Here is a 25,675-nt window from a genome sequence, read left to right as displayed (position 1 = left end):
AAGGTGGATAGACCTGTCTGCTATACCTTTGTCTAATTCATCTATTAAACCTATCTGAGCGTGGAGGCACCACACAGAATAAGTTCATCAACAGCTATTAGTCACAAGAGCTATATTGCCTCCAGTATCAGAGGAAGTAGGTTTCTGAATACTAGTTGCTGGGGAACATTGCACTTGTGTCCTTCTTGTGGGCTTCCCAAGGATATCTGGCTGCCTACTGAACAGACTAAATAGACCTTGGGTCTGAACCAGAAAGACTCTTCTTATGCTATGTTCCTGTATCCTCTTGTAGCAAATTCCTTAAGCTAAGTATGAGTTGTGTGAATAAGTACTTTGTTTTGTTTGCTCTAGTTCTATTGACAATCTGATATCAGTGGGCAACTGGCGTCTAAAATTTTATTGGGATAAAAAGTTCAGTCTATTCACTTTCTGCACACCATGCAAACCTCTATCACGATCCCTTAATTGTCATTTTTCTAAACTTAAAAATCCCCCAGATTGCTTTGGCCTTTTCTCACAGGGTTCTTCAACCCCTTGATTATTTTGCTTGCCAATTTCTGCATCTTTTCTAGCTCTAGGATATATATTTTTGGAGATCAGATAGCATAACAGTGTTCTTGAGGAAGTTGCATTATACATAAGTTTATAAAGAGGCATTGCAAGATTTGTTATTTTCATTTTCAATCAATTTCTTAGTGATTTCTTTACATAGAATTTGTCTTTGTGCTGTTTCACACTGTTAATGCTTTCAGTGAGCTGTAAGAGATACCAAGAAGCAAGGCTAGTGCATAGCCCAATTGACACATGTTGGGTATTACTGATTTAAATGGCTGCCCTATTCCCCACCCACTTCCTGCCTGCAAGTTTTATATAACCTTCTGCAGTAGAGTATTGCAAACTGGCTCTCATAATCAATTGGTGTGCAATGCGGAATTTGCCACATAATGTCGCGGTCATATAATTGCTTCTCCATCTGTCCCAACTCACAACTCAACTTATTTTTTACTACGCTCTAAGAATGTTACTGCACCACAGAGCAACAATTATTTTTATTATAGTGTAGGAGTACTAGTGGTGGTAGTAGTAGTTTAGGAATATTTTTAACCTGTCCCTCATTGACAAGCCATCCCATGGTGGGTATATAATAAAACTATTTAAAAAGTAAAAGAATGTCACCAAAATATCATAAGGAAAAGTCTGATAAAAACCAACAGCAACCATAGCGGCTATAAAACAGCAATAGTAACACAATTGGAAAAGAACACTGCATTCTTGCCCAGAAAATGCCTATGTGAATAGAAGGGTTTTCTGTTGGTGATTAAAACTCATGAAAGTCAGCAGCCATACATCAAAGGACAGTGTGTTCCATAATGGGGGTGCCAAAATTGTGAAGTTCCTTTCCTGGGTAGCTGTACAGCAGATCTTATTTGGGAGATATTGGTTGATATTGGGAGAGTGGGGCAGGAGCTGACTCTTCAAGTATTTCAGTCCCAAATTGTACGGGGCCTTACAATTCATCAAAAACACCTTGAATTTGGTTCGGCCACATATTGACAGCCAATGCCACTCTCTCAGGTGTTAAGTGGTGCTGCTAGGTTGATCAACCCATTGCATTTTGTACGAGCTGCAACTTCCAGACTTGAAACAGTCTGAAATATAACTTCCCATGGTAAATTGTTCATACAGCTATCTCACCAAATGCCAGACGGTGTACATAGACCCATTCAAACCTTGCTCAACACACTATTTTTTGTTTTCTGAATTGATCTTGAGTTGAGAGACAAAGAACAAGTGAAATAAAGCTGAACCACAAGTATTATTTGGTAAGCTATGTAATGAGGTAGTGGAGATGGAGCCAAAACTGGGTTCTCAATCCCCCCTCCCCCACAAATGGGCTGTCATTGCTCCTGCTTGTCAAGGGCAGGTCACACTGCAGAGGACTGCAGGGCCCCCACACTGCAGTCACCTTCCGTGCAATCCTTTCTAGACAATTGCTTTGCCAAGAGCAAAGGGTCCAGCCACACCATTCATAGTGCTGCATATCAGCTGCAACAGCCATTTTATAGATGGCAACATGCACCTCAAGACCGCCGTGCTATCTTGCTAGGGGTGGATTGTGTGTACAGAATGTCTCCTTTAACTGATTGGTCTCTTGGCTACTTTTAAGGGGGCAATCTGCCAAGCAATGCCCAGCAGAAATCCCTCACTGCTGTCTCTTTTTAGAAAAAAATATGACACCCCCCCACGCCTGTCCCCATTTCACTGTGAAGAAGAACCCTTCCAAAAATTCATTGCAGCCTTAGAAGTGCCTTTGCCATTGTTCATGTGATGGGGAGGCTAAGGAGAGCAAGTTGTGCTGGCTTCATAGGGAGTGAAAAATATTTTTTTCCGAATTTGCTTGTTCATTTGCAGATGGGCCTGTGTCGCTTGCCTTTGATAAAGAGTCCCGAGGAATTTTAAGTTCTAATTAAAAATAACTAGCCTTTTTAAATATTAAAACTTTATTATTTACCGACTGTTCCCATTTCATTCCTCTCGCTGCAATAATGTTCTTCAAACAGCAATTAAATATGAGGAAACTTTATCACCATGGCAAGGGGAAGGCAGTATTGCTTTGAAAGCAAGCTCCATTGTAAGCACACTTGCTAAAGGGAGGGAGTGGTGAGACTCTTGATGCATGCATTCTCCAAGAGCATGTACTCTAAGTCTTCTCCAACCAGGTGCCCTCCATATGTTTTGGACATCCACTCCCATCTACTCTGTACTTGCTAGGAATCATGGGATTTACAGTCCAAAACATCTGGAGGGCACCCGTTTGGGAACGGCTGTTCTAAATTAGGAAAGGCCAGTTGTTTCATGGCGAATAATCTGCACAGCCTGAGCTAAATTGGAAAGAGAGGTCTATTAGCTCCTCTTTAACCCCACTGGGCTACGGGAAAAAGTATGCTTCCATTTATCTTTAATTTGGCTTCCTATGATGGGGAGGAAAGGGCTGTGAACGTGAAGTAGTTATAGGAAAACAATACAAAAAGACTAAGTCTATACTTTGTCAACACTAACATCACTTCTGAGGCTGCATTCCTCGATTTTCCCGGCTTCTTTTCAGGCAGCCTCTCCTCCTGCCTAATAAGTTTGCGAGAAGGGGGAAGAGAGAGAGAAAATAAAAATTGTAAAGGGATCACAAGGATCATCTAGTCCAATCCCTTGTAATGCAGGAATCTTTTGCAAAATGTAAGGCTCGAACTTAAAGAGTCTCATGCTCAACTCTTTTAAACTATTGCTTTGGCAAATAATGACTATACAGAGTATAGTAGAAATCCATGTGCTTTTTTTTTAGCATGGGGCTTGACTCTGTCACGTGTTTTGTAAATATATTATTATTTGTGTTTAATTAGTCTGGCTTTTTTCTTAAAATGGAAACTGAGTGGCTCAGACATGTGGACTCTCAATAAAGAGGTGGTCCAATGTGAGCAAAGCTTGATGGGGTCGGAATCACCAAATTCTGTGTGTAAATCTGTTTGAAATGGATTCCTCCTCCATCTCTAGTCAGAGTGGCTGGAGTAACTGGAGTAGAAGTGGAAGTTAACTAGGGATGAGGGAGAAGTCTACTTAATTTGTGCTTTCTGAAACAATACACAAACTGAATGACAAGCATCCTTTGAAATTTGCACTTTTCCAAATTTTGCACTGCCATTCACGAGTAAAAAAATCTGTACAAAAATGAACACACTTGTGAAAATAAAACACAAAAATGCATTATATTAGAGGGAAATGCTTTGAAGAAATGTATATATTATGAATGTTACATACAAAAAAAGTTATATTAGAATAAATTTGCATTAAAATGTTCATACAGTTCCATGAGGGCTTTAAAAAACACAGCAGACTGAGGTGGAAACGTGGAGAAATAAATTTAAGATTGTAAAAAGGAGAAGTTGAGAAAAACTGAAATTGGCAGATTCACTGATCCCTACAAGCAGAAATATGAGAGGAGGGTAAATTCCATGAGGTACTGAATGAAGGAGCATAAGCAGAGAGTCATGTGTATAAAGGCCATGAGGAAAGTTGGGGGCTGAGGAAAAGTTGGGGAAGGCAGTAAGGGGCAAGAGAAAGGATAGGGAAATATGACCTGTGACCATATCTTAGGAAGGTAAACTTAGGAATGGAGACCTGGAGTAGGCAGAGGTCCAAGTCTTGATTAAAGAGTCAGAGAGACATCAGGAAGCAAAGATAAATGGGAGCTGTGGGAAGAAGAGCAGAGGAACAGAAACTGAGGGATCATAGATGAGATGGAGGAATGGGACAATGAGAAATCCAGAAGGATGAGCTTGTGCAGTTCTTGTGAGAAAAGGAGGCCTCCCCTCTTTGCAGGTTGTGGATACATCCTAGTGAGCAAGTGGTGTGTATTGTGGGCAGGAATTTTGCATATTGCTTTAAAATAGCTATGGAAATAGCATTCTAAGGGTGCAATCTACCTGGCTCCTGATGAAACACCTCTGAAATATTATTCTTGTACAACTTCCATTCAACTCATAGGAAACATATAAAAAAACTAATGGTCATTCATTCATTCATTCATTCAGTGGTTTATTTGTACACTGCTTTCCCACAAGATGGTGGACAGAGCAGCTGAACAACAAGAAGAAACATAACAGGTCTGCGCAGTCAACATAGAATTCTACACACTAATTGTTCTAGTGCAGAAATGTATTTTTTCTTGTGTGTCGAAATACTGCATGTAATTGCATTAGTCTGTATTATTATTTCAAGTAATATTCATTCTCCTCCTTCACCCTCACTGCCCCTTTGACTTCATCCTGATCCCACCCTGATGTTTTATTTCTACCACCTCTTCAGAATGCTCTCATCCTCCTTCCCCTAGGTTAATTTTCACTTTTCTTGCACTTCCTGTTCCCTCCTTTCTCCATAGCTCCCTCCACAGTTCCCATCATGCACCAGGTAAGTGCCAGCATGAGGAGCATCACACTGTCATGGCCTCAGCCGGAACAGCCCAACGGCATCATCCTGGACTATGAGATCCGTTACTATGAGAAGGTGAGCCGGATCTGCATCCCCGAGATTAGCAGCACTATGGGCGCAAGACCATCCACCGTAAGCCTGAATGTGTTTGAGGAAGGGGAGTTGGGATGGGCCATGATTGATTTGGAAGTCTTAAACTCCCTCGTGTTGTTTTTTCATGTTGTGGAACATGCAGTATTGGCATGATTCAAAGCCTAGTTGAAGTCAATGGGGAGACACTCTCTGACAGCCGTGAGATTTTTGAAGTAGGCTCTTTCCTCAGTATTAATATTTCTGGAAAACCTATAACAGATTTGTAGCCCAAACCTTCAACATTTGAGGTGGGCAAGATGGGGTTAGCTGTCCTTCATATTGACCTTCACCAGAATGAATTTGTATTACTTCTCTACATTCCAGCATTTTAATGCAAAACTACTTAATTTGCACTTTCTAAAACTACACACAAAGCAAAATTCAGCAATCCATTGGCATGCACACTTCTCCAAATTTTGTGGTGCTGTTCTCCAACCAATAAATGTGTACCAAAGTAAAAAATGACAAATCACAAATTCAGAAACGTGGAGGACGGAATTTAAGAATGGGGAATGCATGAGAAACTAAAAAAGACAGATTCACTTAGCCGCAATTGGTTCTAATCATATTGTCAATACAAACTCTTTCCGTACATACAACACTCCCACCTGTGGACTATCTCCTTCCAGGCTTCGTACCACCTGGCTACAAAGAGTTCATGGGACACAATTGCTTTAGTACATTATTTCACAGCTTACTAGGAACTTCTCCATGTCCTATCGTTACATTCTCACTATGGCTCCAGTCCTACCCACATTAAATCAAATGTACCCCGCTTAGCTCAGCTTCTGTTGCCTGTTGCTTGCCTGAACCATATAGCAGCAGCAGAGAAGGAATTCCTGTCCCAAGCGTCACTAAACCATTCAGCCCCACTGCTGCAGAAAATCTTGAAAATAATTGTTAACTGAAAGCAGGGACTCCCCGTTGATTTCTGCTTGCTTGCTGTGTACACTTGTTTCATTTCCTCATGTTATTGAAATATCATTGTTTCAAGTGACTAATAGCTTGCTAGGAGTGACAATCTGCACACTGAGTTAGACTTGGTGATGTATAGCGAATGCTTTGCCAACTCTGTGCCACTCTCCTGTGCCTGTATTATCCTCCTGAAGTTATCTCCCTCTCAAGGCCCTCATATCCCAGAGATGACTCCTGTTTTATTACCTTGTAAAAGTTGGATAGATGTAACCCAGCACAGATTGCTGTAGATTGGACTAAGAACCTGCTCTGCCCATGAGTCCCTGAGGTACAGTGAATGATATCAAATGCCAGATTGTCAGGAAGCACTTGTCAATTGCGGTGATACTGTACAGACCATGCACGGTATTGTTTATGAGTGCAGGTCTACCTGAGTAGAAATGGGAGGTGGCAGCAGCTTTGGACCTCAGTGAGTTTCCATGTTTGCATTAGACCCTCCTGTCTAAATATCTGACTGCTCAGAGGGAAGTGAAGTAGTCCAGAAGAAAAAGGGAGACAGGGCAAATGAGTTTCATGATTTGGATTCAAAACTGAGGATATGCTATAGCTACATAGGGTCTTGATAATTGAGTGTCAAGCTGAACACAGGGTGGTCAGATGAAAAAGAGGACATGCAGCTCCACTCGTCGCATCAACTACACCTGCTGAAATTCCCTCTTCTATACAACTATTGAAGTGCCAGCAACTTGTCCTCTTTTTCCATCTCACCACCCTAAGCAAATTGGAATTGGACACCAGGGAGTCCCAAATTCAAGCACTGGGCACTATGGTAGCCTTGGGCAACTTACTGATTTTCACCTTCAGTTTTCTATCTGTCAGATGAATATCTGGGAACGGAAGTGTAAGAAATAGCATATGACAATCTCCAGGCCACGAAATTGGATAGAGTTGCATTATTTCTCCAGGCCCCATTGTCACAGAGACAATGGATAGTGACGGCTCTCTGTGCCTGATGCGCACTTCACAGACCGACCCACTGTGTTGGAGTGGGCTGTTTAACTGGAATCTCATTTACATCATCCCACACACACCACACAGAGCTGGGGCAAAAGGCAGGGACTGGAAGGAGAATTTGATGAAATGCTAACACTCTGTTTTTGAGTCACAAGTTTTCAGCAAGGCTTGATAAAAGCCTAACAGCCAAATCATATATTATAGTATCATATATTATACTATAGGTCATGCCACCACTTTTGAGAGAGGAAAAACATGGCGTCCAGCGATTTAATAGAAAGATATTTAGGATACAACAGTTGTGTTTGAATTCTGATGTTCAATTTTTATTCCAAATCTCCAATTTTAGTTATCATATATCAATATATTTGAGAGTGCAAGCAGGAGTCACAGACTTTCATTTGCACGTACATGTCAAATTGCTCAGAAATACAATGCTTGATGCAGTGTGTGCACTGCATACAGTGGTACCTCGCAAGACGAATGCCTCGCTAGACGAAAAACTCGCTAGAAGAAAGGCATTCGCTAACGAAAGGGTGACTCGCAAGACGAATTTCCCTGTGACCGCGACTCGCAAAATGAAAACGTTTTGTGATTTTCCCCCCATCAAACCCCACTTCCTCCGACTGTGCTTCGCAAGACGAAATTTCCGATGTACAACAGCACTCACGGAACGAATTAATTTCATCTTGCGAGGCACCACTGTAGTCTGTAAAGGGTTGAGTTTGAGGAAGGATGTTTTGTGTTTGATTGTAGTTGGTTGTTTTTCACATATAAGTTACCACTTCATATTTATATTCCTGCAAGTGAGGAGCACGCATGCCTAAATTCAGCTACAATCGCTGCCCATTTGAGAGAGATGGTAGGCTAGCTAGATTAAGTATAGTGGGTACTAAGAATGGAAAGCCTCTCCAACTTTTTGTACAATAAATGTTACCCATTTTTTTACCCAGCAAATCACCTTCACTCCAAGTTGCTTTTCTTTTGCAAGGTTACCACATTTTCTGAAAATGCGTTCACCATGCAGTATATTGTACCTTTCTCAAGAAGTGGGGAATTTGGTTACAGCAGTAGCAAATAGTGTGGTGCGGCACTGCCATTTGCCTGGTCTCTGTCATATCACTGCTGTTTCCTGGGAGGTAGCGAAGGGGAGCCAAGGTGGTACTGAAGTTGGCACAGTACAAATGCACCAGCGGAGTCGATCTGGGGCTCCTGCCAGTGTGCTTGCATTGTGGTCACCTCCCTTCTCCACCTCCCAAGAAGTAGCAGTGATGCCACTGACCAGAGGTCAGGTGAGTGGTGCTTCTCCACCACAATGTCCACTACTGGATTGCCCAACTGTTGCAGGTACCTCTTTGCTACCTTTTGTGATAGAATCAGTGATCTGTGCTGTAACTCGCTCCCCTATAAGCCTTCACTATTTGGTGAGGTCTTTTTGTTTGTTTGTTTGCTTGCTTGCTTGCTTGCTTGTTTTAAAAGTTTGTGAACCCCCTACAGATACAGGTACAGTGGTACCTCGGGTTACGAACTTAATTTGTTCCGTAGGTCCGTTCTTAACCCAAAACTGTTCTTAACCTGAGGCGCACTTTTGCTAATGGGTTCTCCTGTTGCCGCCGTGCCGCGGGTGTGCAATTTTCGTTCTCATCCTGAGGCAAAGTTCACAACCCAAGGTACTACTTTTGGGTTAGCAGAGTTTGTAACCCGAAGTGTTTGTAACCTGAGGCACCACTGTATGTTCATTTCATCATTTTTTAATGGAGTGAACAATATTGGGAAGATCTGCCTTTTTGATTACGTGTAAATGGTGCGTCATACCATTGTTATTGAAAAGGGGTCAGTGGAAGTCAGTATGTTGCTGTGATTACAAAACATCATCAGCCCACTGCTTTCCATGCACCAGGCCTAACAGGAAGCTTGCCAAATGTCAGTGGTTGCATGTTGAGGGAGAAATACAAGGAAGATGTTTGATGTTGCCTTTTGTTGCCATCTTGACTTTCAGAAGCCGTTGGCACAAAAGTACACCTTGGAAATAAGATCCCCAAAATATGACTTTTACTAATATGTTTCTTTTTTCTATTTGCTGTTCCCTGAAGGACCACAATGAGTACAATTCCTCCATGGCCAAGAGCCAGACCAACACGGCACGAATTGATGGGCTGCGACCAGGGATGGTGTATGTGGTACAGGTTCGGGCTCGGACAGTGGCTGGCTATGGGAAATACAGTGGGAAAATGTGCTTCCAAACCTTAACGGATGGTAAGTGTGACAAAAAAAGGAGGGGGAGCAGGGAGGGAACAGAGAAAGGAACAGGGGGAAGGAGGTTGCACTCTGTCGAGCCTCTAAGCTATAATTGGATTAAATCAACTTGTCTCTCCAAACCCTTGCCTCCCAGTGGGGCAGTGTGGAGAGAAACTGGTGATTTAGAGAGATGTTTGATTAATTGCCAGCTGGAGGATTAATCTGACTGAAATCTCTTATCTCTGTTTTTGACCTGGCCATGTAAGTGATTCCCCACCCAACTGCATATGAATGGGTTTTCAGTGTTTGCATGCAAGCTAGGGAGGGATCAGATTGGACTCTGTTGGTCAGAGTAGTGGCCCAGTATTCTGTATCCAGCAGTGGGTAGTATTCTGCATAATATAGGATTTATACATGAGTGTGGTGGGGTGTGCTATCTCTCATTGTTCACACCCAACATGTAAATCTGCAGTTCTAGGAAATAAGCACATGTTACAGTATAACAAAATTAGATTTTGTTTGAAGTTATAGGACGTTGAGAAATAAACTGAATGTAAACATTCAGAGCCTGACTTTATTTGCCAATATCCTTTGATTGTGTAACACTGCGCCACCTTCCAAGGTCTAACTGCAACAGTCACAAGTTCATTTTTGGATTTCAGAAGAAACAGAGACAGGCCTGTGTACAGTAGTTTAATGTTGGTAGATTCAATCTGTTTACTTAAGCATGGTATCCCAACACTCTACCAACAAGCAGCCAATTAAAAGTGTATAAAAGAGAGTATACATATGCACTCCTGAATTTACTCCGGTGGCCAGTCCTTTCTCTCTCTGCACTAGAGAATGTATGGGACCTTCTTCCAAAAAGCAGGCCTAGTAGAAGTCCGGAGGAAATTGTGCATAATTGGAAGAACTCTGTGACAAAGAATAGCTCTCCAAGTGTATGCAAAGTATCTTCCTTGGCACTCATCGCCACTGTGGAATCAGACCAGAGGCATCATCTTTCTCCACCACTGAGGGTTTTCTGTCAAACATGGCCACTACTTTGGCCCCAATAGCCCGCAAGAATTAGCATGCAGGGATTTGAAAACTTAGACTTGCTTTCTCTAGAATGAACTGTAAACATATAAGCTCATGACCACAGCCGTGTGCAGGTATGGAAAACAGGAAATTAACCCAATCAGAATGATTAGGAACCGTGATAAAGTTCTATGGTCCTGTTTTCTATTATTACCATACTAAATAAGTATTAGTGTTCAAGATTTGTCTACAATTGACAGCCACTCTCAGTTCATCAGGATTAAAGCACCTCACATAAAGGGTAAAGGTAAAGGTAAAGGGACTCCTCCAGTCATGTCTGACTCTGGGATTGCAGTGCTCATCTTGCGTTACTGGCCGAGGGAGCCAGCGTACAGCTTCTGGGTCATGTGGCCAGCATGACTAAGCCACTTCTGGCGAACCAGAGCAGCATACAGAAACGCTGTTTACCTTCCCGCCAGAGCAGTACCTATTTATCTACTTGCACTTGGATGTGCTTTCAAACTGCTAGGTTGGCAGGAGCAGGGACCGAGCAACGGGAGCTCACCCCGTCACAGGGATTTGAACTGCCAACCTTCTGATCGGCAAACCCTAGGCTCTGTGGTTTAGACCACAGCGCCACCCGCATCCCTTTTAGTCTCATAGTTTTTCACTAAGAATGGGTTGCCCGTTGCATTTTTAAAGTGTACATCCGAAGTACATACTAAAATTGTAACCTGTTAGGGAGACAAATTGGTTTGAAATGTATATACACACTGACATGAAGGGTGTTGACATGTGTCACTGAACCAGCAACTCACTGCTGTATATACACAGCTTAAACACACATGTGATACCTATAGTGCATCAAGCACAAAAGTCTTGACTATCTGTAGAAGTGGACAAGGTTCAGTTTTAAATGTGCACAATTAATTTTCTCAGAACCTAAAGATTGAAAAACCAACAAGTTTGGTTAATTATATTTTGAAGAATTGTTCAAGTTCTAGCTCAAACCTCAGGGGAGACACATATATATATGAGACTTTTTTAAAATATGTTTTTATTAAAGATTTTCAAAGGTAGTACAATGTCTCTCTCAATTTTTTCCATATAACATTTTTATAAGTCAGTGTTGGTGAGACATTAGAAAAGAAAGGGGGGAAGGAGTGGGTGGGACGGGGAGGTAGGTGGGGTGGGGGTGACTATGAGACTTTTTGATGATGCCTGCTTAGACAAATCTTACTTTGCTTGTAACAAAATATATTCTTTTCAGTAATATATTCTCAGCATAGCTAATGATCAGCAAGCAATTCCCACCCCCACCCCATTCAGGTGGCTCCCTCCATGGAGCACTTTTAAGAGGTTCTTTCAAAGTCTAGCAAAGTCACTTGCAAATGCCTCCTTGTCTAGTGTCCAGAAGTTTTAATTGAGGAAGGGTATGGGGAGCACATACACACAGCACATAACTGATGGACATTTTAAAAAATGATTTCCTCCAATACTTACAATTAGGCAGACAAGGAGAATGCTGTGTCTGAAATAGAAGCAGCTAATTGAAATCTAGCAAGAATGGATATTGTATGTTATTAAATAATAATTGATTGTTAAATGAGATTTTGCACAGGATTTAAGCATCAAGCAGGAGATAAAACAGGTTACCAGCAATTAGCTGCAAAACGAGAGGAAGAAAATTAAAAGGAAGTGTGAAATATTTCCATTTGTGTGAATTCATTCTAAGCTGATAGGACTTAGGGACAGAATTATCAGAAGATGAACAATAATTTTAATAAAAATAAAAATGGTAATTGATGTGCAGATCCATTGTGGTAAGGACTGAACAAATACAGAGTTCTCCCTATCTGATCAACTTATTAAGAATGCCAGAAGGCACTGCAAAGGGTATCCTTTCCCTGGATTAGGTCCTTGGTTGCAGGGCAAACATAAGCCAGAGTTTGCATGTTCTGATGTAATGGCAAACTAAGGTTTGCAAAACAACAACAACCAAAAAGTAATTTGGTTCCCTGAGTCTGCAAGGGAAGTATGGAGATGGAAGAAGAAATATAAATGTCTAAGGCTCCTTCCAGGCTTTTTCTTGTAGTACGAAAAATGATTTGGTGTTCCATGTGAACTGAACCATTATTAAGTGCTTCTCTTCCATACCCCTCAACACTCAACTTGCCAAACTGCAGAGTTCAGGATCTGAGAGCCCTTCTAATATAGAAATGGAAAAAGCTGGCTCTTGCCAGTTAGCATTCTTACAATCCCTGTTATGCATGGGACTCCAGGGGTCTTGGCCTTCAACCAGGATCTGTGCTTCTTTGGGTCACCTATGTAACCCATCCTGAATTCCTGGTAGAAAGAGTGGCATACAAAGGTGGTAAATAAATAATAGAGATTTGCTATTAGCAGCAAAAGCCTTTATGAGCAGACAAGAATGTTACAAATGTCTTTTCTTTTCCAGATGACTACAAGTCAGAACTGAGAGAACAACTGCCATTGATTGCCGGGTCTGCAGCAGCAGGGGTCGTCTTTATTGTCTCCTTAGTGGCTATTTCAATTGTTTGCAGCAGGTACCATTTGCCACCTTATAAATTTCGCTTTCATTCCAAAGGCTGAATCTTCCTGAAGGAGATTGTGGAAACACACACATTTACTGCAGAGCAGCGCTGGATGAATGGAATCAAGGAGCTAACAATTGATCTGTAATGGTTACATAAGAAGCGCGGTGCTAATGGATATTTTTGTTTGCGTAGCTTAAGCACACCACCTTCTTTGAAGGGGCGAATGTTCTATTGCTAAGACACGGGGCAGAATCTTGCATGTATTCTCTTACGGAGGGTGCCAGATTTAAACAACAACAACACGAGCTACGTCAGTCTCTGCATTTAATGACACTCTCCCTGAGAAAGCTCCTTTCCAAGTACCTGCTGCTTTCCATTATTGGTCCTGAGCTTGATGCACACAGGCCTACCAAAATACACTCTCCTGAGGAGTTTCTGGTAGAAAACTCAATTTGTGGTTTGCAGGGCCAGCTCTGACTATTAGGGAGGTTGCCTCTGGTGACAGATGCCGGATGATGGGGACTGGTGATGAGGTGTTGGAGGACAGAGCTGTGCCCTCTAAGCTGCTCTACTGCTCTCAGGTGCTGTGGGGAATGCTGCAGTGTCACCAATGTTGAAGTAAGATTCAACTGTCTGCCTGGTCACGCACATGGAAAGGATGCAGTGCGATTTTGTCCCTCGCCTCAGGCAGCTCCAGTCCTTGAGCCAGTCCTGATATGTTAATTCCATATTTGGCCACAAAGGTGCAGTGAATAAGGACAAAGTGGTCTGTCTTTACAGCCTTGGACACCCATTGAATGGCATCTTCTTTTTCATTTTCCTAGGAAGCGAGCTTACAGCAAAGAGGCAGTATACAGTGATAAGTTACAACACTACAGCACTGGTCGAGGTGAGTGGCGGGAGAAGCCAGGAAAGTTCGGGCAATTCCACGTAACTGTTTTTTTGTTGGGGCAGGGTTGAGAAATGTCAATTAGATTTATTTGTTTACTAAATTTATTCACCACCTTTTGATAATAAAATTCATCCCAAGGCAGTTTACTACCTAGATATCAAAATTAAACAACAAAATGCATTTAAAAAAACAAAACAAAAACAAAACCCTACATTTTGAAGGCATCTTCAAGCTTTGTGGTCTAACTTGGAAGTAAGAAAAAGGTGAGCAGACTGAACTCTGAGTGAGAGACATGTGGAAGGAATGGCAAGAGAGATGGACAGCACTGAGATAACTGAGGAAGGGAGAAGGGATCATTTCAAGGTAGATCTATAGAGAATCACTGTGATATCAGAGACTCTGTATGAGTTCTGGCCTGAACAAGTGAAATGTAGAGAAGGCTGCTTATGAATATTTTGGCAGAATCTAGAACAAGTATTGTCCTGGAAGATGAAAGTGGGGGTTTTCTTAGGAGATACTCTGCAGAGCAAATTTTTTAAAAGGCAGCAAGGAAACAGGGAGAACGTAAGGCTTCAAAAAGCACTGGAGGAAATCCTCAGCCTTTGTACCTCCTGGCTTTTGTTTAGTCAGATGTTGAAACAGGTTCTGCAATTATTATTTTTACGAATGCGTGTTTTAGGAAAAATGAGAAGCTGAAATGTATGCAGCACTTGCTTGTCAGCCAGTTACTTGTAGTATGCGCTTGTCATCAGCCCTTTTACACATGAGTCCTAGGAGACAGGCCTACACATAGACCTCGGCTCAGCAGAAATGGGAGTTTGTCACAGATTACTGTAAAGAGCAAGTGCCTTTTTGCTTGCTATAGTTAGATTGATGAGCAAAGGCAAGGTCTTGGAGGGAATCGATAAACAAACACTCCCCCCCCCCCACACACACATTCTATAAAGTGCCTGATTTTTCCAACTTCCTCCTTTTGAAATGCATAGATTGATTAGTCACAGTGAAATATAGGCATATGGCTTTTCATCAGCTGTTTAGTAAACAGATCATATCCAGATCCTTCCCAGAATGCAAACGGAGCTCTCATGAAAGGCAGCAAATGAGCCTTTATAACCTGTATTAGGAAAGTTAATAGGATAATAAAATAGCAAGGCAGCAATCTTGGCCAGTGAGTAATCACTGTCCATCGACACTTCTCCACCCGCACCTACACATACTTTACCTGCTTGCTGTGCATGCAGAACCAGCTGCAAACAATTATATTCGACAGTTCCCAGGTGTTTCAGGGGAAATCTCCAGCACAAATGCACACAGCTCTTTAGGGCTCTTCAGATTACAGCCAGCAGCAATACCTAAGTAAACCACAGCCAAAGCAGGAAATGAGATAGGGGGGAGAAAACCAAATTGGGAGCAGCTAAAATCCAATTTGCACTTTAGGAGAGAAGCCTCCCAGACTTTCTCTTTCTTTAAAAGGAAAATGTGAGCCTAAATTCTTGGGGAGAATGTACTCATTATAATTCAAATGGACGGATCATGAACATGCAGCCATGGAATTAAAGATTAACCAAGAGCGTACCGCAAAAGGTGGAATTAATGTTTCCCGCTAAATTTGTAGTTGCTCTTGTACTTCCTGACCTTCAGATGCTTTGTTGTATATCCCTGAGATTTTCTTAATTTTAACTTTTGGACTAAATGTCCCTGGATCACTTCTTATCCTTAAGGGAAGATAATTAAGCTGAAAACAGAGGCCAAGAGAGCTCAGTGCTGGAGCCTAATAGGTTTAAATAATTTTAAAGCTATTTAATGAGACCAATGTGAATATGGATGATGGGATCCTTTGCACAGAAAGTTTCTAAGCTCGGCAACAGTGAATCAGGATATAGTAACTCTCCATATTTTTCCGCTAATGTGTAATACCCCTTAAAGAAACATGTGATCGGATTACCTACCTAAAATGTTTACTTCAGTACAAAATACAGTGATACCTCGGGTTAAGAACTAAATTCGATCTGGAGGTCCGTTCTTAACCTGAAACTGTTCTTAACCTGAGGTACCACTTTAGCTAATGGGGCTTCCCGCTGCTGCTGTGCCACCACTGCGCAATTTCTGTTCTCATCCTGAAGCAAATTTCTTAACCCGAGGTACTATTTCTGGGTTAGCAGAGTCTGTAACCTGAAGCCTCTGTAAGCTGAAGTGTCTGTAACCCGAGGTACCACTGTATATGTCAGTATACTAGACTATACAGAAGATTGTGAAAACTGCTAAAAAAGCATAGCTCAAAAAACATAAGTATAAAGTTACGCTATTATATCAACTTTCTAACTAACATGCTGGTATATCTGAAAATACTGAGCACAAATATCATTTATCAGCCACAACTGATTTTTACTAAGCTGTAAGGGACAATATATGTTATATAAATACCTGTAGGCTACTTACACTAATAAATCAATATGCCTATAAATGGAAATATGAGAGTGTTTGGAACTTAGGTCTGGGAGTCTGACATCTTTGAGGGTCCCATTTGCAAGATAATCTAAAAATTACAGCTCTGTGCAAATTGCCTCTCAAAATTCTCTACCATATTTGTGGGCAGAGAAATTATGGGGAGATGAATTCACTTAATTTCTCCAGGGGATGAGAAATTTTCCAAAAGTCATTCTAGGGCATTGTGGGAGGGGGGATGGATACGGCCCACCACCAAAAATGGTGGAGAAATTTCTGTAAAGTGGTCTTCTTTTTCTAGATAGGTGAGACCAAGAAAAATCTCAAAAATTTCCTGATAAAACCTAAGTCTAAGAAATTTCACCTCCTTTCTACAGAAAACCCTACTTACCCTGTGTGGGGCTCTTTGGAGGAAGTATGGAACACACATATCATTCCAAATAAATAAATGTGAGGCCAGTACTTCTCAAAGCTTCTAGAAATTTATTGAAAGTATACGTATATATGATGCTAGAAAGACATGGATTTCTGCCTTATTTCTATGTGCATTTTTGAATGTGAGTAGGAATGTGTAATGTTGGAGAAGTGGGCCTAGGTTTGGACCACGTTTACTGAGACTGATGGTGGCCCTGAGATGTAGGTGAATAGAAAAAAGTTGACCCAGCACTTGAGCATATTGCCCTTCCTGTCTCCGTGTTGTTTTTGCAATACCGGTAGAAACTTCCCTTTTTGATATAAAAATGCACACATCCCCATGGTTGCTGTTTGCTGCGTCTTTGTTCAGCAAGTTAGTTTTCTGTGTCATGACATTTGGATGGATTTTTACTTTCTGGGCTCTGCAGGAGCTTCTTCAGTATGACCTTCGTACCCCTGTAGCCAGCAAATCTTTGAGCAAACATATTTACCACTCCTCAAACACCGCTGGACTGTTTGTATACATGATACGCCTCTTCCCTACTGCCATGGTGCTCTTTTGCGGCATTTCTGCACTTTTTAATGCCCATTAGCTAAAGCCTTGTTCCCTGAGCCATTACAGTACTTCTCGCTATGCCCTTGGTCCTCTGATGTGTTCCCACTGCTGACATTTCCCCCCAAACAGCACTTTGTCTCTTTGTTTGACAGCATATTTTTTTAAATGGAAAGAATTATTTCGTATAAGGCAAAAGCAAGCACACAGCCCAGTGGCAGGAACATTGTAAGGGCAGCCCATCAGGACAATTTTGAGACAGCTGGCATAAAGCAAGGCAAAAATATGTAGGTTAGGCAGCACATAAATTCTGGCCTCCTCTGTGCAGAAATTTTAGAAGTTATTAATAGGCAGCAGATCAACTCTTTCCTTCTGAGATGAAACAAAGGTTTCTTCAGGTATGTTTTCCTGCATTGATCTGTGGGATGCCATGCTTTGAATCAAAGCTGCCAATGCATTTCCTTCTTTATTTTCGAAGCTCGCCCACCTCTTTTTGAAAAAGCTCCCACCTGGATGCCAAATTTGAGTAGCAGCTCATTGGTAACAGTGGATATCCCAGGTGACTGCTGATAGTGCCTTGAAGACTGCACACATTTCAGATTATGCACCTTTGGCAACCTCTGGGCAAGGCCTGCATGACACAAAATAAAATAATCTGTTCCTGGAATTTGAGTGCGGGTGGTGCTGTGGTCTAAACCACTGAGCCTCTTAGGCTTGCCGATCAGAAGGTCAGTGTTTCAAATCCTTGCAATCAGTGGCGGAGCTTCATGCTCCGGCACCAGGGGGTGGAGAGCAGGTGGGGGCAGGGCTGGCGCACATACCAGGGGTGTGGCGCGCCGCCTGCAGGGGCGTGGCGCCCAGTGTGGGCGGGGGGCAGCCTCCATGGCACCTCACCAGGATCGCACTGCCAGGGGCGGTGCACTCCCCCCCGCACTCCTCTTCCTCCACCACTGCTCGCAATGGGGTGAGCTCCCATTGCTCTGCCCCAGCTCCTGCCAACCTAGCAGTTTGAAAGCACACCAGTGCAGGTAGATAAATAGGTAGCCTACTGCTGCAGTGAGAAGGTAAACGGCATTTCCGTGCGCTCTGGTTTCCGTCATGGTGTTCCGTTGCATCAGAAGCGGTTCAGTCATGCTGGCCACATGACCCAGAAAGCTGTCTGTGGACAAACACCGGCTCCCTTGGCCTGAAAGTGAGATGAGCAATGCAACCCCATAGTCACCTTTGACTGGACTTAACCATCCAGGAGTCCTTTTACCTTTACCTAGTTGTGCTAGCTGGAGCCAGTGCAGCAAGTCCCACTAGCACAATGGGGCTTCCCCCTTCTCCCCCTGTGTGCTCTTATGCCCTCCTATCAGCCTGAAGAGGGGTGAGAGAACACCCAGAATAGCATGCAGCGGGAGGAGATGGGAGATCTTTCCATCAGGCAAGCAAAAATGTGCTGATGGAGTGATCTCCTTAGTGCTGCTTGGAATTCCATCCATAAATTCTGAGTATAGGGATGGATGGATGGATGGGGAAAGCATGTTGCCAAAGCTGTAGTGACTACTAAATGAAAGCTATGTGAACAGAATACTCCCCTAATTCCACACTTCTCAGTGAGGAAGTAATAGCCAAGAGAGCCCAGAGGATCCAAGGTCTAGAGAATGGCTTGGGGTGGCCAGAGATCATTCCCACATGAATATGAAAATATGCACATAAGAGGTCTTTTAAGGTTTCCCGAAAGAAGGCATTTTGCTAACTATAGCAGGCTAGATAATGGAGAAAGAGAGCAAATAAAACATTTTCTTTTAAAATCCTAGGCCTTGGAAGAATCCACAGGTCAGGACCATTTCTTTATGTTTGTGGTGGGGAGAAAGTGTCCCTCAGCAAAGGTAAAAGTAAAGGACTCCTGGATGGTTAAGTCCAGTCAAAGACAGCTATGGGGTTGCAGCGCTCATCTCACTTTTAGGCCGAGGGAGCCGGCGTTTGTCCACAGACAGCTTTCCGGATCATGTGGCCAGCATGACTAAACTGCTTCTGGAACAACGGAACGCCATGACGGAAACCTGAGCACATGGAAAAGTCCCCCATTCCCCGCAAAACACTAGTAATAGCACTCCCTGCAGCCCCCTCTACTTGGCTGATGTAGATAAAAAAGGGTGCAAGGTAACAAGCAACACTTTCCATTCTGTTTCAGCACACTGCAGAGCCAGTGCTATAGTCTATCACTGCAACAGTAAAACAGAAATCCTTACAGTGTATATCTTTTTTTCTAAATGAAATATCTAGGTTAGTCTGTCTAATTAACTCTTCAAACCATTTTCTGAGTGTTGAGTGCTGGCACTTAAATGACTTAGATGCAATAAGCAGCCAAACACAAACGAGTCAGCCTCAATTGGCAAATCAGTCTCTTCCATGTGCCTACTTGCAGAGTATCAGTATCTTGTTCTGCAATAAGAAGTTAAGAAGACAATAATTGCTTGCTGGAGCACAGCAAGGTCCATCTAGTTTTGCATTCTGTTTTTAACAGAGGCTGACTAGATGCTTCCGCATGGTCACAAGCTAGACATGAAGACCTCCCTTGTTATCATCAGCAGCATCTGGTATTTATATACATAGGTATACTACCTCTAAATGCGGAGGTTCCATTTAGCTATTATGGCTAAAGCCGTTGATAAAGCTGTCCTACATCTTAAAGGTAATTTCCAAAAGTTAATGATCCATTTTGTGTGCTGGCAAGAGCTGTGTGCCCATGCTAATACTGTGCATATAGCCTCATAGTCAGGTGATTCCAATGGATTTATGTTCTCAGTTATGGTTTTGGTAAGTATCTGTGCAAGATGCAGAGTGTGTGTCCTTGAAAACTCTGAAACACAAAGTTAAAAAGATGTATCTTTCACTGGATTGCCATCTGCTGGTGGTGCAGAAAAAAATGCACAACTTTGAGATAGAGACGTTCTCCCCAGCCACATGCTTAAGTGAAACTGCGTAAAGTGGGGAGCACCCTCTAAACACCCTTTAAACTCCCTCTGTGCCCTCTCACTTCAATCCATACCAAAAATACTGGATCCAAAAATATCCACAACTAGAATTGAAACTCTGGGGCCAGCAGAAGGCTGGAGGATGCACAGGAAAACTGCTGTAGCTGCTGCGTGACCCACACATCAGCTGTTAGATGGGGAGACTGACCAGCCTGAACAGAGCCCTGCTGCGCTCTGGTCTCTATGAAGCTTCCTTCATCCTCACTGACATCCTCTTCGGGATCTGGAGAGTGTCTCTTTGTGAGCCACAAGGACTCTGTAGCTTTCTGCTGCCATTTCTGGGTTTGAATGGAACTATTTAATTACTTCGCGCCACTGTGTGTGTATGCGGTCACTTGAGCCTATTGCTTGCAAGTGGGGTTTGTGTGTGTGTGTGTGTGTGTGTGTGCACATGCGAGCCTGTGCAGAAAAGCCCTCTTCTTTAGGCAGAACAGACAGGTTGCTAATTCTCAGCAAGAAAACGAAACAGCTCTTGTCAACTAGGAATATATGCCGTTCTACTCACCATCTTTGAGTAGACGAATCATAAAGCATTTATTGATAGCCCTATGGTTGGATTTGGTCTTTGTACTGAACTTTACACGTCCAAACATGTTGTTCCAAATATGTCAGACTGCCTTTATCCATAGTCTGGTTCCAAACTCTGGCAGATTTCCTCAGACTTGTTATGAGCACAGAGCTGTTTGTCAGCAGCATGGATACCTTTCTTCTGGACGTTTAGATGCCATTTTACACTGGCCGAGTGGGTAGCACTAAGTCCAAGGTCATTGCATCCCCAGCTTGATCCTTCTGCATTATATGTTTGTTTTGGTTTTCTAATCTGTAAGCCAGCCTTGGTTATGATCTTGTAAATTCATTTGTAATCCTGCTAGAGCATCAGCTGCACTTGTAAAAGGATTTATGGAACAGTAAAAATGTATGTGATGAAGCTGTAAAAAGATTTATGAACTGGGCAAAGCATGGATGACTTCATCGCAGGTTTCGCCATCAGTAATGGAAGAACAGAGTTTTGGCCCAGTGTGTGCCTAAGGCTGCCTTCCTGTAAGCTGCAGCTTTCCCTTTGGCAGATTTAATGCTTTACTACTAAGCTGTAAGTGAAAGAATTGTACTGCAAGGAAGAGAGATGAACTATTGTAAGGTTTTGGTATTTCACTAGGTGTTGTGTCCTATGCCACCTGTGCTTCTGCTGCTAGACGTGGTCCACCATTCAAATGAGTAGCAACCAGCAGTTGGTAGGGAATGGACGTTCTGCCCTGTTCCTATGTGACTTGTGAGTGTCAGGCACTCTGAATTGCCATTCTCAAGACTCATAGAAACTCGAGTGTCTAAATGCCACAACAGAATTCAAAGTTTGTGACTCCTCTGCAGTCCTGGGATATTCTAGACCTGGATCTTCATGTTTCATAGGGCTTACAGCTGCTACTTACGTTAAATATGTGGTAAACGAACAGTGCTTGAATGGGATTGGATTAATTATATAGACATTAAAACTGCAGTCCTAAGCCGAGAAGAGGTGGAGAGTGTTTGCTCTCTGACTGATTGCCAAACATAAAAAGTTGAGGAGCAAATCCTGGGAGAGATGAGATGCTAGAACAAAAGTTAATAATAGGATGGAAAGAGAAAGGGGCAGGTGAGAGTTTATGAAAGGGAATAGGAGAGTCACAGCAGTGAGGCTGACTTTAGTGCCATTGCCCAGAATAAAAGAGGATTACTATTTTTTCCAGTGAAAACAAGATAACTGCAGTGCATTCCAAGGATTGTCAGCTGCGATCACCCAGAGTATCTCTGGCAATCTTTTCAGGTGTTAAATATAGGGATTCAATTTGGTCAAAAGCATATGACAAATCTTAGGTTAGCCGCTTCTCTGAAAATAGTGTACAATACAAAGAGAGAGCTGAAGAAGAAATGGAAGGACATTTTTCTGGAGAGCACCAGGTTGGCAAAGGGTGGTGTGATGTAATGCATGCCATGTTTGGCTCAGGTGACTTTGACTACTTGGGAAGCCCATTTTCACGTTCAGAAGACTGAGACTTTCAGCTTCAGCCTGCTGGGCCTCATAGCTGCAGCAACACGTCTTTGGATCATGCAGGCCAGGTAATTTGACAGGTGAATGGCATAAAAGGCCTGAGAGGACTAAGCAGCAGTTCAGGAGGTGGTAGAGCTCTCACTTCTCTTTACTAGCACCTGGCCACAAACAAGAAATACATCAGTTGCCTTTGCAATGGGCAGCGCCGAACATTTTTTCCAGCGTTGAAGTTTGCAGTGTAATCTCAAAACAGCAACTTGACTAGCCTTTGTTAGATTCACGGGTTCCACGATTTAATGTGCACCAGATGGGAGGAAACGCCTCCACCAATGCGATTTGTGTTCCTGAGTGTGAGATCTCTCTTAAAATTTAATGAGTGAAATAATGAGGTTTCTACCAAAGTTAACTCCTGCCGGCAACCTCCCAAACTCCCTGCAGCAGCCTACAAGTTCCCAGTCATGTCTGGTAGAGATTTGGCAGCCTGCTGCAAGGGGCCATGTGACGCTTTTTGAAAGCTAAAGCAAACCCCCAAGAATATTTATTATGGAGGCTCTATTTTATCATTAGGATGCTCACTCGTTTGTAATTGCTGCATTCTGTCATTTTAGTAGCAGCCACAAAACTATCAAAGGTATGTTGGGTAAATAAAAATGGCTTAAATTATGCATGAACAGAAGCATCGTAAACCTGCTGCCATCTTCCCCATAAAAACAGCAAACTAGTGTTGGTTTGTAACTTCCCTCTAGCGGGTTGAATGTTCAGCCTGAACAAGAGAGGGCTTGCAAGGAGGCATTTAACACCAGGCTACAGAGGTGGTCAATCTGAATCAACTGGAAAGCTCCTAGAATGTCAAAAAGCCGAACAAATGACTTTCTGCACTCTCTTAAGTCCTTCATCTGTATACGCCTCCTCTTTCAGAAGGGACACTGTGATGATTTTCACTGTGATTGAATCCTTTTGATTTTTCTTTCCTTTCTTCTTTTTCATTTCTGAGACAACTTTTCCCAAAGCGATTTCCTTCTTTCTTCCATTTCTCCCTCCTCCTCCTCCTCCCCCTCCTCTTCATTCATTTATTCTCTCAGCTTGCTGCTATTCTCTTTGATTTTTATCTTTATTTTTGCCCTGCATTCACTGCTATAGCACAGCCACCTGGTATAACCCTTCCAATCAGACCGACGCAGGAAAGGTGTCAGATTGATAAATATTGATCTCTACCTGCAGTTCTTTCCTCGACTCTCCTGCTAATGGATTTGGTACTGCTTCAATAAATAACAGTGTGCACCCACTTTCTGGGTGCAACCCATGGCCTGCTCCCAATCTGCCAGTTATAACTAATACGTTATACATTTCAAGGAGAAAAGATAATGCAGGGGAAGTGGAGAGAAATATAAGAGGAAGAATGAAACAAGAGAGCAAGTGAATAGGGGAGCTGATTGTACAGATAGGCAAGGAAGGAAGGTTTAGGGGGAGACGTGCTGTTGATCCCTTTTCCCGGAGATGAATATGATTTTTTCTCTCTCTCCCGCTCTTCTCTAAAATGAGAAGGATCCCCAGGAATGAAGATCTACATTGACCCTTTTACGTATGAGGACCCCAATGAAGCTGTTCGTGAGTTTGCCAAGGAAATTGATGTGTCTTTCGTGAAGATTGAAGAAGTCATTGGAGCAGGTGTGACTCATTTCCCATTGGGCAGGTTTCAGTGCCATCCCTCCCCTTTCCCCCTTCCCTTCATTTACCTTCCTGCTTTCTTCCCTTCCCTCCTCTGTTGTGGATGCTCAGGCTCGTTCAGCTCAATTAACAGTGGACTGGCACTTTTCTCCTGGAAGCCTAACGAAATCTTCTTCTGTGATTTAAGAGACTGTGCTTAATTAATTGACTCACTTTAATACATTGTTGTGCTCCCTGGTTTAATTAACAATAAATAGGTAGGGCAATAGCTCCCTAGTTTATAGCATCTCTCTTATCTGCTACAGCAGGAATCTTACCTTTTTGGGGCCGTTAGCTAATTTCATAAGGAAAAGCTTGCATACTCGCTATTAAAAACACAACAACAACAACAACAACAACAACAACCTACCCTCTAGTTATTAAAAACCAGCCGTTTGTGTTAAACAACAGTGTGAAATCACAGCATTTAGGAGATCAGTTGCTATTTTGTGCAAATCGTTTGACTTGTTCCCTTTAAATCTTTTGAGTGGTAAGCTTACCCAGGACCGGCACAGTTTAACTACGAACCCTGAATACTTCTCAAACTCATCATACAAGAGACCCATTCCCAAAGACAGTGTGAATGTTGCTTCATCACTGTACAACTTCAATTAATCCAGGAAGTACAGTTCACCTAGGAGGAGGTTAGTTCCCCCATTGGAGTGAGCAGCATGTTCAGAACTTTAGTTAACAGTAGCCATGTAAGGGGACAAAATAATCTTTGTGGTTGCAGTGGACCATAGGTAGGCATCCCAAAGCCCATCAAGTGCATCAGAAAGGGAAAGCATCTCAACCTGAAGACAGCAAAGTATTGCATTTTAACTACATCCATGAGAGGACTGGTCTACTATCATCCCCAAGGATTTCCAATGTTGTTTTTTCCCCAATTTACGGAGTAAGTGTTCATACTCAGAATCTTTCCACCATTGTGAAATGGTGGAAATCCTGAGTATGCAGTCTTTCCTAAGAAGTGCTTGGGTGGAGCACACTAGGAGCAAGCTTGTCCAGCATTCTTTATAAACAGGGATAGGGGAACCTGTGGGCCTCCAGACATGGTTGGACTACAAGTCTCATTGCCCTTTATTATTGGCCAGGCTAGCTGGACTGATGAGAGTTGGAGTTCAACATCATCTGGAGAGCCACAGGCTCCTCAGCCCAGCTTCACAAGCATCCCTGCCCTACATGAACCATCAGAAAGTAGCCTGTAGTCCACCAATGGACCAGAGTGTACTTTTTGCCCATTCCTTTGCTCTGGGCATCTGGAGTCTGTCTCAGAAAAGTTTATTTGCTAACACATAATTTCCCAACTCCCATGTGTCAGAGCCCATCTGCTGCTATATCTCTTTGCTCTTCCTTTCTTTCCAGCATCCTTGTAACCAGTTGCTTATAATCTGTGCCAACCTATTGTTTGCATTCATTGCTTGCTATTTGCATTCAGTGCTTCAGCGTTGCTTCTTTTTCTGCTAAAGGTGCTTCCAGATGAAGCTGTTTCTGAGCATCAGATGTACAGCAAGTGGATTTTCATTCCGATCACTGTCTGTCCAAATGGACTAGAGGCAGTCTGGGTGGCACAACAATGGCAGTACTATCATGGCACCAAATGTTTGGAATAGGAAGTACCTCTTCTGGAGTTGGTGCAGTGCCTATTTTACAAGCTGTTGTCTGGAAGCATCCTTAATTTTCTCTTTTACTTTATCTCCCTCTCAACCACACTTTCTGGCCCTATACCGAGCCTCCCACTCATTCCACAAAAGCCTT

At 42.6% G+C, this 25,675-nt stretch overlaps 1 protein-coding gene across 6 annotated transcripts in view; it reads left to right on the top strand.

The window, feature by feature from the left end:
- The window catches only part of EPHB1 (EPH receptor B1), a 334,021-nt gene that overhangs the window by 268,530 nt on the left and 39,816 nt on the right, over positions 1 to 25,675 (top strand). For 2 of the 6 annotated variants that reach the window (XM_033150121.1, XM_033150124.1), the window contains exons 6-10: positions 4,931 to 5,055; positions 9,135 to 9,297; positions 12,758 to 12,866; positions 13,682 to 13,746; positions 23,756 to 23,878. In XM_033150121.1, coding sequence (XP_033006012.1) covers positions 4,931 to 5,055; positions 9,135 to 9,297; positions 12,758 to 12,866; positions 13,682 to 13,746; positions 23,756 to 23,878 — 585 coding nt within the window. Of the gene's footprint in view, positions 1 to 4,930; positions 5,113 to 9,134; positions 9,298 to 12,757; positions 12,867 to 13,681; positions 13,747 to 23,755; positions 23,879 to 25,675 lie in introns of all 6 variants that reach the window. The other 4 variants (XM_033150120.1, XM_033150123.1, XM_033150122.1 and 1 more) reach the window with 3 other exon arrangements.

The sequence above is a fragment of the Lacerta agilis genome, chromosome 5 (assembly GCF_009819535.1).
Source record: "Lacerta agilis isolate rLacAgi1 chromosome 5, rLacAgi1.pri, whole genome shotgun sequence".
In the NCBI taxonomy this organism is placed as follows: Eukaryota; Metazoa; Chordata; class Lepidosauria; order Squamata; family Lacertidae; genus Lacerta; species Lacerta agilis.
The sequence above is the reverse complement of the archived record's forward strand: the minus strand, read 5'-3'. Positions and strand labels throughout refer to the sequence as shown.